The sequence below is a fragment of the Canis lupus genome, chromosome X (assembly GCF_011100685.1).
Source record: "Canis lupus familiaris isolate Mischka breed German Shepherd chromosome X, alternate assembly UU_Cfam_GSD_1.0, whole genome shotgun sequence".
Lineage (NCBI taxonomy): Eukaryota > Metazoa > Chordata > Mammalia > Carnivora > Canidae > Canis > Canis lupus.
Genome location: NC_049260.1, coordinates 83,357,359 through 83,375,094, shown reverse-complemented (window position 1 = coordinate 83,375,094; position 17,736 = coordinate 83,357,359). Strand labels below are relative to the sequence as shown.

At 40.6% G+C, this 17,736-nt stretch overlaps 1 protein-coding gene across 1 annotated transcript in view; it reads left to right on the top strand.

Annotated features, from left to right (window-relative positions):
* Positions 1 to 17,736, top strand: part of GUCY2F (guanylate cyclase 2F, retinal) — a 98,720-nt gene that overhangs the window by 25,526 nt on the left and 55,458 nt on the right. Inside the window, exons 4-7 of the mRNA XM_038586579.1 lie at positions 449 to 533; positions 4,389 to 4,485; positions 9,724 to 9,855; positions 15,553 to 15,642. Of these exons, the coding sequence (XP_038442507.1) occupies positions 449 to 533; positions 4,389 to 4,485; positions 9,724 to 9,855; positions 15,553 to 15,642 (404 nt within the window). The remainder of the gene's footprint in view (positions 1 to 448; positions 534 to 4,388; positions 4,486 to 9,723; positions 9,856 to 15,552; positions 15,643 to 17,736) is intronic.

Genomic DNA, 17,736 nt, shown 5'->3' with positions numbered 1-17,736 from the left:
TTGAAGGACAAGTGCTGTGTTTTCCATCTATTACTTACGAGGTCTATGGGCTCCAGTGAATTTAAAAGGTCTTTTATTTTATGAAGGTGGCAGAATACTTACCCTTCATGGTGAGATAACATTTATTCTCAAGAACTCTATTGCTATCCAACTTAAATTAAGGTTCTCAAAGTTTTTCATTCGTGGACTTTTTCCTCCAAAGAAACACCCGGGTCAGCCTTAATTCCTGTGATTTGTTATTGTCAGAGTGGTGAGTGGTTTTGCTTCAGAACGGCAAAATTGCTTTCTGCGTCCATAAAGTCAACAAGACATACTGTGCTGTAGAAAAATGGAATTAAGTTAGGTAGATGTGGCTTGATTTTACACTCACCAGAAAGCATGAGGAGCCGCTCCGTGGTGCCCTTTATTTACAGCCTGATAATGCCATTCTTCCTCTTGCTCTCTACAGGCATCGACCCTGCCTTTGCTGTGATGGTCTGCCTTGCTTTGCTGATAGCCCTGCTGTCTGTTAATGGATTTGCTTACTTTATAAGGTACATTTTTGTTCTTTTTGTATACAAAAGTACAAGCACATAATAGCCTTGTTAATATTTATTTCCAGGAAGTCATGTTTCAATACAATCTCCTCATTACATGACCCACTGATTTTCTGTTTTCCATAGCGATTTACCCTCCCTACTGGCCCCATTTAGAGTAAAGTGTTTTCCTGATGCCAAGAATAACTTCCTCAGCTGTGTTGTCAGTGTTGTTGTCTGTGAGTAGATCTGGCTCTACCCACTATCATGAAATAAGAGAACTAGTCCTTTAGGGCCTGTGTACTCCCCATCTGTGCTTCCTTTTCCACTGGCAGAGCCTCCTCTACCCACTTTTTTCCACAAATGGTTTGGACCCGTAGAACTAGAATCGGGATATGTTCACCAATTCCAAGAATTGGTCAGACTTTGGCTAGAATCCAAGAGTTGGGAATATGGCACCAGCTCACAAGATTGTAGAAGGGATTAAATAAAGTAGGTAAAACACCTAGTGTAATACCTGACTCATAGTAGGTGCTCAACAAGTGGTAAAGTCTCACCTACTTTCTAGGCACATGGGATTCTCCTGATGATTGTTGGGAGCCTCAAATCCTCACTTTGACATTCAGACCTTTTGCCTAGGGTATCATATTCCAGACTCGCACTGTTCTTCCTTGGACAAAAGCTATCCTGGCTAATCATCAATATCATCATTAACATCAAGTCTTTGTCTTTCTCCCTCAGATCCCATGACAGGTGACCAACTACTCTGATGAACGAATTCAGGGTCAAGGACAAGTGGCTGAAGATGGCTTAATATGATGTTCCTTTTTCATAATCTTTGCATTTTAACGGTGGAACCCTTCCCATATTAAGACAATTTGGGGGAAAGTAAAAATGAAAAGTGAAATCAGCTCTTCCCTCCCACTTTACTCTTTCCATCCTGCTAACCACACCTTTGTTATCTCTTTGTAAGAGTGATCCTTACAACAATATGACATGAACTTGGTGGGAAATGGAGTGGAGCTATTTTGGCAAGTTCTGAGGAAAAAAATGTCTAGAGTGTATTAGGCATCTGTGTAAATTTGGACAAGACACAAAACCTCTCTTGGTCAGAAGTTTCTCATTTTTAAAATGAAGGGATTGGATTAAGTGATCTTTAAGAGCCCTTCCAGCTCTGGTGTTCTAACAAGTCTGTGAAATTCTGGCTTGAAACTCTAACAGGTGGTACTCTTAGTATTTGGTATATTGGCATCACTGCAAAAACCCACTATTATTATTCAATCTCCTCATTCCAAACTTGATAAAGCCATTCAGAGTGGTGTGTAGCTTGTGAATTGCTAGAACACACTTGACAAAGATGTTCATTCAAAGGAAGTTTTTCTTTTAATTTATGTGACTGTGACATATTCCTGCTCAGAACAGAAATTTAATGTATTGAGTTTAGCTGCTGCCAAAGACCGAAGTATTGAATTAATATCATGAGATGCTTAGTGCAAATAAATGTCATCCAGTCGGAAAGCTCCCCTCTCTAGGGAGATTTGAAGAGTAATCGGCTCTGGCTACCTACTGCCAAAACATCCCATGGCAAGGTCAAAAATGGAGTCACTCAGATGCTTTAGGTGACTTGTCAAATTCCCACCTCACCCCCATGCCTAGTGTCACTGGTCTTTCCCAGGGAACAGACTGGTTCCTTCAGCTTAGAGTGAACTCAATCTGCAATTCTTGGGAAGGCAAGGGGAAAAAGTTTGAAAAATCATGAGGGGGCCGGTGTTTGGAGTTTGTGGGCTGAAGGGCCAAAAGACTGGCGAGGGAAATGAATGGAGAGGAAAATGAGTCTGAGACAATTCGTACTTCAAGTGGTCACCGAAAACTCAAAGATGGGAGAGAGGCACATCATTTCCCAGAGTCACTTGGTCCTTGGTTCTTCAGCTAACAAAGCACAAAAAATGTCCTCTCTTTGCTGCCTGCCTCCCTCTCTGCCCACCAAGACTGCAATCAGAAGAAATGAGTGTCTGATGAGTTTCTGTAATAGATGGTGATTACTTGTAGGAGAGTGACTCTCTGTTCCTTCCTTTTCTCTGTGTTTTGATTGTTTAAGTTTTTTTTTTTTTCAGAAAGAAAGATGTGCAAAGAGCCCAACCACCCCAAAACAAAGGATTCTTTGAACTCCTCCTTTCTCCCTACTCTGAACCAGATTGCCTTGCCTTTCTATAAAGCTCTCCAGTGTTTTGTAAAACTAATGATGATAATGATAATAATGAGCTCTTATACTTTCATGGTGCTTCATGCTTTTCAGACCACTTTCACATATATTATCTCATTTGATTTTCAAAACAACTCTATAAAGCGGGTAACACAGGAACCATTATCCTGCTTGACAGATGAGGACACAAGGGCACAAAGAAGTTAAATTATTTATCTAAGGTCATCTGGCTAATTAATGACAGAATCTGCGCTACACCCCAGGTCTCTGGATTGGGAATCCAGTTCTCATTCTACTAGAGTGTGTTCTGTAGCATGGTTATTTTCACAGGTGTGCCTGCTTTAAGACAATTCACTACACATATGAGACAGAGAAGTTGGGGAGTGATACTTTACTTTGCCAAAAGATTCATGTACTCTACCCAAGAATTCACTACAGGGCTCTTTTAATTTTCTCTGCAGGGCAGCAGCTCCCACAGTGATAAGGGACATATTTGTTGGCAGACAATTAGAAACACATTAATTGTTTGTTTACAAATCGGTGGAATCACTGAGACAAACGCACTGTGTTGCTGGTGCTTAAAGCTACAGTGACATCGCAGGCTTCCTTAGAGCAACTTGACAAAGCATTTTGATTCAGTGGTTGTTTTCCCTACTCTGGCACTGGCTTTAATACATTCCACAGGATGGCCATTAAGGGGTTATGGAAAAAGCTAAGCCAAACTGTAGCTGTCAGAGCCCCCAAGACAAAACAGAACAAAACAACCACACAGACTAAATCCAAGGTATCCTTCAGGTCCTCAAGTTGCCTGGTCAGCTCAACTGAGATGACCTACCTGGCTGTGTGGGGAGACACTATAAACTTCTATGTGTCTAGTAATTGATTTGTAGGAAATTATTACATTTGCTGCAAATTAATGGGTATGTTTGAAGAGAATCAGGTTTACACTGTATCTGTGTAATGCTGAGACAAGAGACCTATTCAGTAAAAGAGAAAAAAGAAAAACACAGTCAGCCCACTTGTTTGGAATCATGTAGACAAAGCAACCAACTGATTGAATTTTTCCACTTTTCAACCTGTTGCTTTGGCAACGCAGAGATGCAACTTTGCAAGACAAGTGGTCTTATGGGCAGAAATCTGGGCCCACAGCCAGGGACCAAGGATTTGAGTCCCAGCTCTGCCTCAGGCTAGGGCATCTCACAATATGTTTAATTTTGTTTTGTTTCTTTAATGTGTTTTTGTGTCTCTAAAATGGAGATTAATGATTCTTGGCCTGGGTATTATTAGAAGATGTACTGTGGCATAAGAGAAAGAATGTTGAGTTTTTTGCAAGTATTATGAGGTGCTGTTCTGAATGTGCTCTTGATGTGGGATCACTACTTTATGGGTCTGGGTCTGACTTACTGTCCCTATGCAGCATCTTCACCCTTCCCTTTGCATGCCTGTTCAATGGCATCTTCATTTTTTTCTTTTGGTCTTTGTAACTCTGCAAGTCATGAGACCCAGGGTTGCTATTTCTCTTTGCTGTGGGTACTAAGGTAAAGATCTATCTGTGGTCACTCTCTCCATTATCTTGTATATTTAAAAACTTCTATTGTGATGGCAAATTTATCCTGGGTTGGTAAAATACCCAGCCCCAAGTGACCCCTCTAATTTTACATTTGTTTCAGGCGTCGTATAAATAAGATCCAGTTGATTAAGGGACTCAACAGACTTCTACTGACTTTGGAGGATGTGACCTTTGTCAACCCCCACCTTGGCAGTAAGGTAAGAAGCATCCTCTTTTCTTGCTGCACTCTCTGATATGGTATCCACTGGCTAAAATTGACTACTGAGCACTTAACATGTGGCGAGTCTGGAGGCACCTGGGTGGCTCAGTCAGTTAAGCATCCGACTCTTGATGTCAGCTCAGGTCATAATCTCAGCATGGTGAGATGGAGCCCTGTGTTGGGCTCTGCATTCAGTGGGGAGTCTGCTTGAGGATTCTCTCTTTCTCTCTTTCTGCCCCTCCCCCCACTTATGCTCGCTCGCTCGCTCTCTCACACACACACATAAATAAATCTTTATTTTAAAAAATTATAAAAAAAAATAAAATAAATAAAAAATTATTTCACACACACACACAGATTGTATAAGTAGGGGGGAGGAATGGAAGGAGAAGCAGACTCCCTGCTGAGCAGGGAGCCCCATACAGAGCTTGATCCCAGGATACCAGGATTATGACATGAGCTGAAGGCAGATGCTTAAGGGACTGAGCTATCCAGGCACCCCTAAATAAATCTTAAAAAAACAACATGTGACGAGTCAGAATTGAGATGTGCTGTAAGAGTAAAATACACACTGGATATAGGGGATTTAGTACAAAAACATAAGATATCTCATGAAATTAAAAAAATATATTAATTACATGTCAAAATGATAATACTTTGGATATAGTGGGTTGAATAAAATGTATCATTAAAATTACTCTCACCTGGTTTTTACTTTATTTAACATGAATACTAGAAAGCTCAAAGTGTGTATGTAGTTGAGGTTACATTTCTAGTATATAGTGCTGTCTTAGAACAGTTTTGTGGAAGTGATGCAGTGCACTTTGAGCAATAGTGTAGCTTTGACTTCATGTAGCTGTTCTTTAGTATATATGAGTACAGCATTTGATTGCTAGTTCCTCAAGGGCAGAGGTACATTATGTCAGCCCATAGCACCTGACCTAGTGCTGATAGTATAATAGGTGCTCATAAAAGTTTGGTGAGTGAATCAACGAGTGAAAGACAGTTGAATGTCCCTGGAGGTTCTGTTCAGATTGCGATAGTGTTGCAACTGGTGCTCTTCACTGTATGCCCATTACTATGTTCTGGCCCTGGGCTAGGCTTTGTGAGAGATGACATGTCTTTCCTGCCTTCAAAGAGATTACAATTAAATCAGAGAGCCAAATCACACCACACAAGAGAGCTGAGAGCTGCCATATTGCACCAAAGACACTAGATGTACGGTAAACTTCAGAGGAGATGTATCAGTGGAAGAAGGGTTTTGTTTTGTTTTGTTTTGTTTTTTGTATATTTTTTTATTGGAGTTCTATTTGCCAACATATAGCATAACATCCAGTGCTCATCCCATCAAGTGCCCCCCCTCAGTGCCCATCACCCAGTTACCCCATTCTCCCGCCCACCTCCTTTTCCACTACCCCTTGTTCAGGAAGAAGGTTTTTTAAGACACCTGGCACCAAAGCTGGGTCTCAAACAAGGATGGATAGGACTTGTCTGGATCACAGGCCATAAACTAGTAACCACTTTTGTTTGATCCTTAGAGTTATAAAAAATAGTAGCCAGAATTTTGAAATTGGGAGATTATGCATAAAAATCTGGATTTATGGGTATTTTTTAAAGGTTGGAACATCCATAAGCTTTGGGTATTGTCATGGCAATGGGTCTGTATTCAGTAGTAGTTGCCCTTTTGGGAAGGCAAGCTCTCTGCAGTTTGACACAGTTCCCATCATTCTCTACTGTCTTATACTCAGCCTATGTTACCAATTTATATTTATCTTCTGGACCCCTGTAAGCAGAGAAAACAGCATAAACAAAAGCTGGGAAAAAAGACAGTATGGGGAAGAGTTTTGTCAACTGTAACTAGTGATGAGAGAGTACGCCTCTCTGTGCCTAGTCTATGTGGCCAAAATAAAGACATTAGTTTTTGCAAATTCGGGTATAGTGATTGTGAGATATAAGGAGAGAATTCAGACACATCGTATTATCCCCTGTGTGCTGGTTACTTTTGCTAAACCAGTGTACCAGATCTGAGAATTAATGATCTCTGTGACCAAACTAACCACTAAATGAAAAGTATACTTGAACTAGTTGGCTGGGTGACAATGGGTTTACATGGCAATACTCTGGGCAGTTGGAATCAGATGAAATATTCACCTATTTAATTCTCAATTCCAACCCTAACTCTTATTTGTTTAAATCATCAAAAAAATTCTTTTGTAAGGTTCATATCATGTTCCTGGAAATGTACTGCTGAATGCCAAAATTATCACTGTGGCTGAAAGCTACATTCTACTCTCATACCATAAAAATGTATTGATGTTAGTCTCTATTTTTAAAGCCACCAGAGGACCCTGGACTCAGTGATAGAATTTGTCTGGATTTGCCATACCCTATATGCCTTGTATGAACTTTCCCACCTTAATCAGAAGGGGTAGATACTGAAGTGCAAGCTCTGAAGCAATCCCAATATATAACCCAATACTGGGAAAGCAAGTGTTTAATCCCATGACATTTTATTCAGAAATGGGTAATAAGTAGTAAAAGCAGATAATTAGAAGTTGCTGTTCAAATGTGGCAATGTTTACTAAAGTTTTGGTTAAGAGCAATAAATCTGTTTTTAAAATTCCTACTCCTGTGGTGGTGTCCATGTCAAAATGACAGTTCATCTCAATTGCCTACATGTTTTGGTTCTCAAGTGTCAAAACAACAAGGACAGATCGATATTGGGCTGAATTAGCCACCTCTTTGTATAGGCCTTGCACTAGTCCAGTTAAGTCTGTAAAAGCTCCACCTGTGCCTTTTCTCTTTCCTACTGAAACACAAAACGTGTTGGGGTTTTGTACTGCATCTCACAAAATCACTATAAATAACAGATAGTGCTACTTTCAGATGAACAAAGTGCCTAAATTAAAAAAAAAAACTTGTTCGTGATGATATATCCTTTCTTTCACTTGTGCACAAATTTTGATATAATGAGAGTAAAAAAAATACCCCAATAATCAGCACCTTTTACTGTATGAGTAAGAAAAATGAAAAGCAACAGGGGTTGATAGCTTTATAGAGAATGTCTCTTTTATTTTTTTACTATTTTGGCCCAGGTGGGAAAGGATGACATTATTCTAGAACATAGCTCTTGGCCTCCATGTCCCTTTTGGCATTTGGCTGGTATCAGAGTTTCTGGTGGGAAAAGGTAGGGGAAGCGTACGTTTTCCTTAATTGCTGTGTAGTCACAAACTTGCAGCTGGCTGTATCTAATCAGTCAAGAAGCCAAGCCAAGAATTCCATCCAAATGGAATGTCTGAAAGTGTAAACTCTTGGTGAATATAAAATTAATTCAGTCTAGAAAAATTGGCAGGTCAGTAGAAGTCAGGTCAAGAGAGGAAGTTTTTAGAAGAAAGTAAAGCTGAAGCCCAAATGTTTGTGGATTTTGGCAGATTCTCTTGCTTTTTCCTGTGCCCCTTCATGGAGAGGCCTATGTCTCAATATACAGATTTAGGTGCGCCTGCTGAGATATGAAAATAAAGAATGAAAGAGAAGTAGATTCCTCCCTGGCCTAGCTTTGTTGAGGAGAGTTCAGGTTTATGCAGGGGTTATGTGAAGAGTCAAGTTTTACATCTTGTCTGAATCATGAGCTGTTGAGATTTCAACACATTAGGTGTAGTTTACTATTGCCTTGGAACTTCATGATAGGCTGGTCTTGGTGGACTGAACTTAACTCAGGGCTAAAGCAACTAGTGATCTTCAGCTTATCAAAGATCATTAAGAGCAGAGTATGTGAAGGTACTTAAGATTCATTTTTACTGGGAGGCAAGAGTGAAGCTGAGCCTGATGTGTTAGAAAAAATCACAAGACCAGGAATTATGACATCTACCTTCTTCGTCCAGTTCCTATATCCATCATGAGGTCTCTGTTTCCTTGTTGTAAAATGGGGGTGTTAGAGTTGAAGGGGGTGAGGGCTAGCCTAGATTATACAAAATGTAATTGCTAGCTCTGAATGGCTATAATTCCAAGAAAGGCACATTTGGGGACATGGAAGAGAATATGAGGAACCTGTTGATTTATGATTTCTTCACATGAAATAAGCTTGCTGGTTTAGTTGAAGATAAAGATGTTTGATTTTAGGGGCACCTGGGTGGCTCAGTCGGTTTAAGTGACTGCCTTCAGCTTGGGTCATGATCCCAGGGTCCTGGGATTGAGTACTGTGTTGGGCTTCCTGATCAGTGGAGAGCCTGCTTCTCCCTTTTCCCACTGCTTGTGCACTCTCTCTTGCTCACTCTCACTCTCTCTCTCAAATAAATAAAAAATAAAATCTTAAAAAAAAGATATTCAATTTTAAAGGTTACTACAGATTGCAGATAACTCTTCCTCTTGTCATTCAGTGATGTACTTCCTGGTCCTCTTTTACCAGATTTGTGTGTACAAGTTAACAAATCAAGGAATAAAGAACTTGGCCTATTTAAGCATCAAACTCATAAATCATGAGCAGACGATCTACTCACTCTCTACTATCTTATTGCCTTCTGGGATACCTTCTGCCATTAATCTTGCCTGTACAAAGAAGGCTGCCTTTCAAGATGGTGTAACAAAAGGAGCCAGGTCTGAGAGCCAGAAGGGCAGGATTATGTGCTAGTTCTGCTATTGATTTTTTTCAAAATGTTAGATGCTTATGTTCTTATTTTTGTCTATAGAACGAAGGTCCCAGATTAAATTATGACTGGTGCTCTTTCTTGCCTACCCCCAAATCTTTGATTTTTTTAAAAAGATATCTTAGTTTTTCATTTGAAAGAGAGAGCAAGAGTGAGTGAGCATGAGCAGGGGTGAAGGAGGGGGGCTTCACAGGGAGAGGGAGGAGCAGACTCCCTGCTGGGCAGGGAGCCCAATGTGGGGATCAATCCGAGGAACCCAGAATCATGACCTGAGGTGAAAGCAGACCCTTCACCTACTAAGCCACTCAGGTGCCCTCCAAATCACTGATTCTAATCCTGGATGGAGGTACCTGCGAATATTTACTTTTCTTTTGTGGTATATGGAGGTGAAGCATGATAGAAACCCTAGCCTAAAAAAAATTGTTCTGGGGGATAGGCAAAATTAATTTCATGTTTACAAAGTTCAATTCCTATAGTTACTCTCTGAGGAAAATAAAAGCCAGATAAGAACAGTATCTTTACCATAGTTCAATGCCTTGTCCTAAATCATGAGAATTTTGTTTATAACCTTTTTTTCCCTAATCCTTTCACAGAGAGGAAGTCGTGCCAGTGTAAGCTTCCAAATCACCTCAGAAGTCCAAAGTGGGAGGTCCCCAAGGCTCTCTTTTTCCTCAGGGAGTCTAACTCCAGCTACCTATGAAAACTCCAACATAGCAATTTATGAGGTAGGATATCCAACAGCTATCTAATCTGCTGCCTTCTCAGGTTTTAAAATGAGACAGTGATTTAGGAGTTAGTCTTTGGGTAAAAATATTGAGGCTTTTGGTAAGTCCTTCCAGTTCTTTTTGTTCATTATCCACCCATGGACTTGTTTAGCTGACCTTTTCAACAAAGATTTTCCTCAGCAATTGATCTACTTATAATTTCATTGGTCTTTCAACTCCATCTGTGTACTGTGTACGTGAAAAAAAAGTCGATGGAGCCAAACACTTAACCATGTCACACATTCTAAAAGATAATGGGTATGATAATAGAAGAAATGATTCCTGAGTCATGTGTTTGTGATGGAATGTCTAGAAACATGTTTTTGTAGAGTGGTATTTTGGGCAAACCCTTCCCTTCAAATTCTAGTTGTTCTTCCTAAACCTGTTATCCTCTGATCTTACTGAAATCTTTTAAAATTATTCATTTCTTTTCTTTTTTTTTTCCTTAGCCTGTAACAGGTGATCTTATACTGTGTAAAATAGAATGAAAAATTTTTTTCACTTAAGTTTCTGTCTTTCAAGCTTTAAGAGGCCAACCCTGACCCCTTGTTCTAAGATACTGGAATTTGGCAACCAGAACAAATCTTGCAACAGTTGGAGGGATGAATTGTTTCTTCTCAGCAGGAAAGAGTTAAGCAGGGGGTAAAAGGGAAACTAGTCCCTCCTAAATGATGACTTCCCAGTGTGGTTTTCTTGTTTTGTTTGAAGATACTCCCAAAAGCAGCAAACACTCTCAACTTCAATAGTAACTACAAAGAAAGTCCAAAACAGAACAGAATGAGTTTTTAGATTGTCCAACGTATTGAATTTTCCAAATGAGTGCTCTCCTCCATTGGCCAAATAATTGACAGAGAGGCCTAAAACACCAAGATTGGCATGATATATATTTTCTCAGTGTACCTGAGTGTTCTGACTTAAATTTGTAGCAGGAAACCCTCTGGATCTTGCCTTGAAGCTAATTTAATCAAAGAGGAGATTTGCTTCACATGTAAACTTGCGGCTTTGGGGAATTGACAGCTCTACTTTCTCAAAGACCAAAACCAAGACAATCACATGGCTTTTGAATGTCAAATGCAGTGGGCTGATAGCTTTATGAATGTACTGACACCTCTAAGATTCTGAAATGAATCTCAGTAACTTAAGGCGATCTCTTGGTTTTTCATCTGTAAAATTAGGGGTTGAACTAAATTCTTAATCTTGGCTACTCATTAGAATCTCCATGGAAAACCGAAAAACATACCTGTGCCTAGCCTCCATCCCTAGTAAATCTGATTCAGTTGGTATGGGGTGGGCTCAGGCATTGGAATTCTTTTCAAGTTTCCCTGTGTGTGCAGCCAGGGCTGGAGATTGCTGGACTAAGAGATCTTGAAGGTCTCTTCTGGCTCAGATATGCTATGATTCCCTGATTCTATGTAAGAATTTATGTGTTGAATTGTGCTATGTTTTATTTGGTGGAGATGGGAGGTTATAGTGTAGAATTAAGAAGGGCAAAAATAAACATCTATATGTAACTGGCCTTTAAGAATCCATCAGATATTTCCTCATCTTGGAAGGAGGCAAAGGGTTGAGTTAGTTCCCATAATGACTGTTAGTCAGTCAGATCATGAGTATTTCTGAACTGTATAGGCCAAAGGGAGCCTTTATGTGCACAAAAGGAGGGTGTTAGTGAGAATAATACCACACCATGAAGTCAAGATTAGGCTGATGGCAGGGTGCAAAGAAAGATAGCCGAAGCTGGAAAACTGCCTGGCTAGGGCTGAAGAGGACTCTGGGAAAGAGCATAAGTTAATTGAATCAACAGATCACACAAAGAAGTTCAGTGTGCCTTCTGAAATGGTTCTCTATTGGGAGGGTTTTAAAGAAGATCCATTAACTAGCATCTGTTTAAAATAAATCAGATTTTCCTAAGTATTGTTATTGGAAGATCTACAAGTTCTACCTAGTGTGCCCGGGGTAGCAGATGGCTGATAGCAAAAGACAGGCTTCCCTAGGATGTGCCATTACATTGTGCGACAGTGATACAAATTCCCACTTTGATTCTGCACAGAGATGAGGCACCTTAGGAGCCGCACCAGAAAATTGGCCCTTATTTCATACATCCCCAGAGCAGAACACTGGGGAGAGAGAACTGGGAATAGCAGATCCAGTGGGAACATGTCACAATATACTCTAATAGCCACAGTCTAGGGGAGAGGGGTGAGGTGGGCAGTAACACAATCCTGATACGCTCAGCGAGAACCCACTGAACTTATCCCTCCCTCTTCATCTCTGACTCTTTCTGCCTCTCAACCTCTCCCTGTGTTTTCCTCCTTGTCTCCTTTCTCTCTTCCCACTATACTTCCTCCCTATTCATCTTCCTTTCCCAAGGCGCTTTTTCTTATTTTTTTCTCACCTTCTTCTATATCCCACATAGCTGTTTCCATCCCCCTCTCCTTTCCACCAACCATGTCTCTCATCACAGAATCGTCCAGCTCTGTCCATAAGAAAACTGGGGCTCAGGCCACCGAAGTGGCTGCCCTAAGGCCACCCCTGAATTTGAGGCACAACCAGGTCCAGGACCTAGATCTCTTGACTCTTAGTTAATCCTCTATGGCCTTAGTGCAAAACTGATAGACTTTAAATTACCTCTAAAAATTTAGTGGATAGGTTTGATGTTTCTTCCTCTTAATTAAAAAGTGAATGATGAATGAAGTATTTTATTCTCACTTTTAAAGGAAAAAACAAAACAAATAATGCATATGTGGTAAAGATAAAACCTGCCTGTTTCCTTCCTTTTCCTCATTATTCAGGAAATAGGACACACACAGACTCAATAAAAATTTGCTTATAGAGTTTGTGAGAATTATTTAAATCTTAAAACAAATACACACAAATCCCCCAAACCAAAGAAAGCCCATGAGAGAAAAGAGCAATAAAGTGGAAAGTGGAGGACCTTGGTTCTGTTACTACCTAGCCTTCTGACCTTGGACAAGTTGCTTAATCTCTTCAGACTTCAGTTTCTTTATCAAAATATGAAGGGATTAGAACAGGGATACCCAAGATCCTTTCCAGCTCTCAAATTTGGTGATTTGGCTGGAAAAAAGCTCTGCTTAACTACTTCTAAAAGTTAATAAGTCAGAGAGAAGGCTAACGCCTGTCTGTAATAAGGCTGACTCCAGGAAAAAATGTATCAGGTACTGGCTAGAGGCAGAGTCAGGGCTGCCAGTACTGACGTTCATGTTGTACACTGCGCAAGGGCACCATATTTAAGAGGGTACTATTCACATTATAGACATATACTAATTTATATGAGAGTGGTGCAGGAGTAGGCAAAGAGGTTCTGACCTCCCAGTCTAGTTTGGGAATGAGGTGGAGGAGGGCGGGCTATTTCTCATATGTACATTTATACAAGTGTACTCAACTATACTCACACATAGTCACCAGTAAACATATGTGTACCTGATTATATGCTACCTTGACTAGTCCCCAGGAGTTTTTTGAGGTTACTCCTTCCTCCTGCCTAATATTCTTGGAGATCCAATTTCAACTTCTCTCTTCCACGTTTATAGCCTGACTCCAAACCTGACAAAGAGGCTCCACCTGGCAGTCAGGGCTTGGTGGTATGTAGAATATCCATGCTGCTAGAGGAATGTGTTCCTTGGTATCTGGAGAATGTATGAGTAAATGAGAGTGTGGCACATGCACGAATGTATCGGGCCAGGGCTGCTGCCCAACATTGCAGGGCTGCCACAGGCTGTAAAGTAAAGTTCTCACATGTTTGTTTCTTTATTTTTCCTTGAGCATCCTTTCTAATTAGCACAAAGTTGCCATAACAACTAGTAATGACCAGGGGCTGGGTAATATGGTTGCAAAAGTGCTGGAAAGGCTTCATTGCCCACCGGTATATCCTATACATTTGTTGATTTTGTGAATTCCCAGTTAGAATTTTTTTTCTTGCAGCTTAAACCTTGGCTTTGATCCCTCTAAAGGGCAAAGTCCTCTGAAGGCTAAAACTCCAAGCTCATGTCTGACCCTCTTGACTTCTGTGATTAAGTAAGTGTAGGGTGGAGCCTGAGATTTGGCCTTAGTTCTAACCAGTTTCCAGGTGCCCATGATACAGCTGGTCTGGGGTGCAGAGAATTTAATTTCTGAGCAAGAGACCAGGCAGGCTGCCTTTCGTGCTTGACCATTCTGCTGCAGGCAGGCACTGATCCTGAACTACCTGTAGGCGCTGAGCCTGGCTGGCACAGTACTGTTCAGCTGCTGAAGGCCGCTGAGAGCCATTCCCTAGTTAAAGGGTTTTGAGCTCCTTGGCTTGAAGATGCCCTCTAACCCAAAGTGCGGACATGTAACTCAGATGCCCGCAGCTCCCGTTATTAGCCTTTGCCTCTGGCAGGTCTCCAGATGCAGTGCCACAGCTGGATATAATCGTTAATAAGAGAGTCTTATTTTTGGAATTTGACTGCACAGAGCTCTCTGCTTTATTTTCTCTACTTGATGACAAATTGGTACAGCCTGAAATGGAACATCCAGGCTATAGGTAATAGATGTGAAAGCACTTTGAAGAGTTAAGAGCACTGTGCAAATGCGAGGCATTATTATTATCATGGAGAAAAAGGGAGCTATATTTGTATTGCTTTTTTAAAAAAATTTGGGTCAGACAGAAACTAAATAGGGCTTGATGACTGATGAATCCTTGAGGCTATGCATGGAGAAGAAAATTATCTATCAGGTGCTGGTGCTAAAGTGAAGACAATAAAATAATTGTTGTGTTTGACTTGACAGCAGCCTTAGAAATAGCTGCTTTGTACTTAAAAAGTCAGAAATAGACTCCTGAAAGAGTCTACATTACTCATATTACTATGGTAGTACATTTGTGCATCCAAGTAAGAAATGTTTAATCTACATTGAAGCCAGTTGGCTTATGACTGAAGCATAAGAGGCCCCCCAAATGGCCTGTCCCACAAGAGAAAAATTGAGAAAGGTAAATGCAGAGAACATTTGCTCTATGATGTCTCCGGCCTTACATCTCCCAAGTTGGATGCCTCAAGGCAGTAAGAATTGTAACCACCAACCCTCATCATTAACCACAGGGAACCGAAGGCTACACCACTTAGCTATGAGTAAGTGAAATGACCTAGCACTTTTTGCAGTTAGTGAAGGGAGTCATTTAGGAGAGTTGTATCATTCCTTTTCTGGGGTCTGGATACTTGCAATGGTTTTCCTGGGCTTAGTCAATTAGAATTTTAATTTTTCAACTCTCTGCATGACCACATTTTTCAGATTTTATTTATTTGTTTGTTTGTTTGTTTGTTTGGAAAGAGAGAGCGAGAGAGTGAAACTGAGTGGGGGTGGGGGCAGAGGGAGAAGGAGAGAGAGAATCTCAAGCAGACTCCCCACTGATCATGGAACCAGAGGCTGGGCTGGATCTCACTACCCTGAGATCATGACCTGAGGCAAAATCAAGAGTCTGACACTTAGCTGACTGACCAACCCAGGCACCCCGGCATGACCTCATTTTTAGCTCAAATACAAAATGTCCATATGGTGGAGGCTAATGGAGGAGGAACAAAGCCTGTTTGAGTTGATGGTGTGATTATACCCTTCATATGGAAGGGACATTTCTCTAAAGCTGTTGGCAACTAAGTCTCATCACTCCTCTCTGCCTTTTCTTTCTAGGGTGATTGGGTGTGGCTGAAAAAGTTCCCCTCTGGAGGTTTTGGAGACATTAAGTACATCAAATCGAGTGCAAGTGATATGTTTGAAATGGTATGAGAAATGCTTGTTTATGTACATTCCCACTAAAACCACTCCTTTCTCCAAAGTAACTAACATCAGCTGTTAGGAAGACCCCTTAACGAATCAGTGCAGGGAAACTGCAGGGTTGCCACTGGCCTGATGTGAATCATGTGTTGCTATGGCAAAAGTATGGGTTCTGAAGTCAAAGAGACATGAAGAATTCAATTTCCAGCTCTCCCCACTTAAGAGGTATTTTAACTTGGACAAGTCACCTAAACTCCCTGAGCCTTATTTTCCTTATTTGTAAAGGAAGTACGTTAATGTCTATTCCCCAGGGTTAGTATGAGGATTAAAAGAGATAATACAGGGGGATCCCTGGATGGCTCAGCGGTTTAGTGCCTGCCTTTGGCCCAGGGCGTGGTCCTGGAGTCTCGGGATCGAGTCCCACATCAGGCTCCCTGCACGGAGCCTGCTTCTCCCTCTGCCTGTGTCTCTGCCTCTCTCTCTCTCTCTCTGTGTCTTTCATGAATAAATGAATAAATAAAATCTTAAAAAAAGAGATAATACACATCAAGCATCCTGCACATTTCCTGACATATAGCTTCTTTGCAAAATGGTAGCTATTATGCTTATTATTAAGTATATATCCCATAATCTTTCAAATTCTCCAGTTGTCAGGCCTGGAAAAGTCATCTTGTAATTACCACTTGCATAAGAAAAACGGTGATTTCCCCAGTCTTACCAGTTATGTTTAGAGTCCTTGGATGGTTCATTTAAGGAAGCAGTGTGTAGATAAGGCAGGGATGACAATGATTCCTCCCAAACCACTTAAAATTTTGGCTCCTCCTTGAGTTTTGAGTCCATAAAAGATTCACAGAGCCTGTCTCCAGTTCCTTTAGACTCATGAGTGGGAGTTTTAGAAAGTAATAATAGATTTCTTCACATCTCTGAAGCAGGCAAGTTCAAGTCAATCCAATAAGTATGAATCAGACACCTGCTACATCCCGAGCACTGTACAAGTGAGAAAACAAAGGAAATGGTGAAATGGAAGAGATGTGGCTCATGGTGGACAAGATGTGTCCCTGATGGTAAAATAATGAGAGATGAATCCAGAAGGGGGGGCAATGTCAGAGCTAGAATAGGCAATTCCACACTGGTTTGATGATCCAGGATGCTAAACAGAAGCTAACTTCAAAGTCTGGAGCCAAGCAGGGCCAAACTTGGGAGAGCTGATTGACTGCAAGTATGGAAGTAAGATGATAGGTATTGACCCAAGGTAAAATGTGTTTGTGATTTTGGGGGAATTTTTGATTTTGATGTGATCTCAAACTAACAGAAAAGCTGCAAGAAAAATTCAAGGAATTCTTGTATACCCTACCTAGCTTAAGCAATTGTTCACATTTTGCTTAATTTCTTTTCATTCTCTATTTATAAGCTTATGTATATTATTTTTTCTGAACCATTTGAGAGTAAGATGTAGACATCCTCTACTTTTACCTCTAAAATACATCAGTGTGTATTTCCTTAAAAAGGCATTCTTTTATATAATTATGGTATAATGATCAAAATTAGAAAATTGAACATTAATAAATAATATAACTATTGTCCATATTTTAAAAAAGATTATTTGTTTGAGACAGAGAGAGTGTGCATGAGCACGGGGAGGGGCAGAGGAAGAGGGAGAAGCAGGCTCCCTGCTGAGCAAGGAGCTCAATATAGGGCTCAATCCTGGGATGCTGGGATCATGACCCAAACCAAAGGCAGATGCTAACCAACTGGGCCACCCAGGTACCTCTCTATTGTCCATATTTTATCAATGGTCAAAACACATGATAGCTAATATTCCCCAGGTCAGTTTTCAATCTAGGCTCACACATTATGGTTAGTTGTCATGGCTCCTTATTGCCTTTAATCTGGAACAGTTTCTTAGCCTTTCTTTGTTTTTTCTTCACCTGGATTTTTTTTTAAGAATTCAGGTCAGTTACTTGGTAGATGGTCCCTCAATTTGGGTTTATCCCATGTTCCTCATGGTTAGATTTAAGGTTTGCATCTTTAGCTAGAATACTACAGAAGTGATATGGTGTTCTTCTCAGTGCTTTTTATCAGGAGGCACACAATATCAAT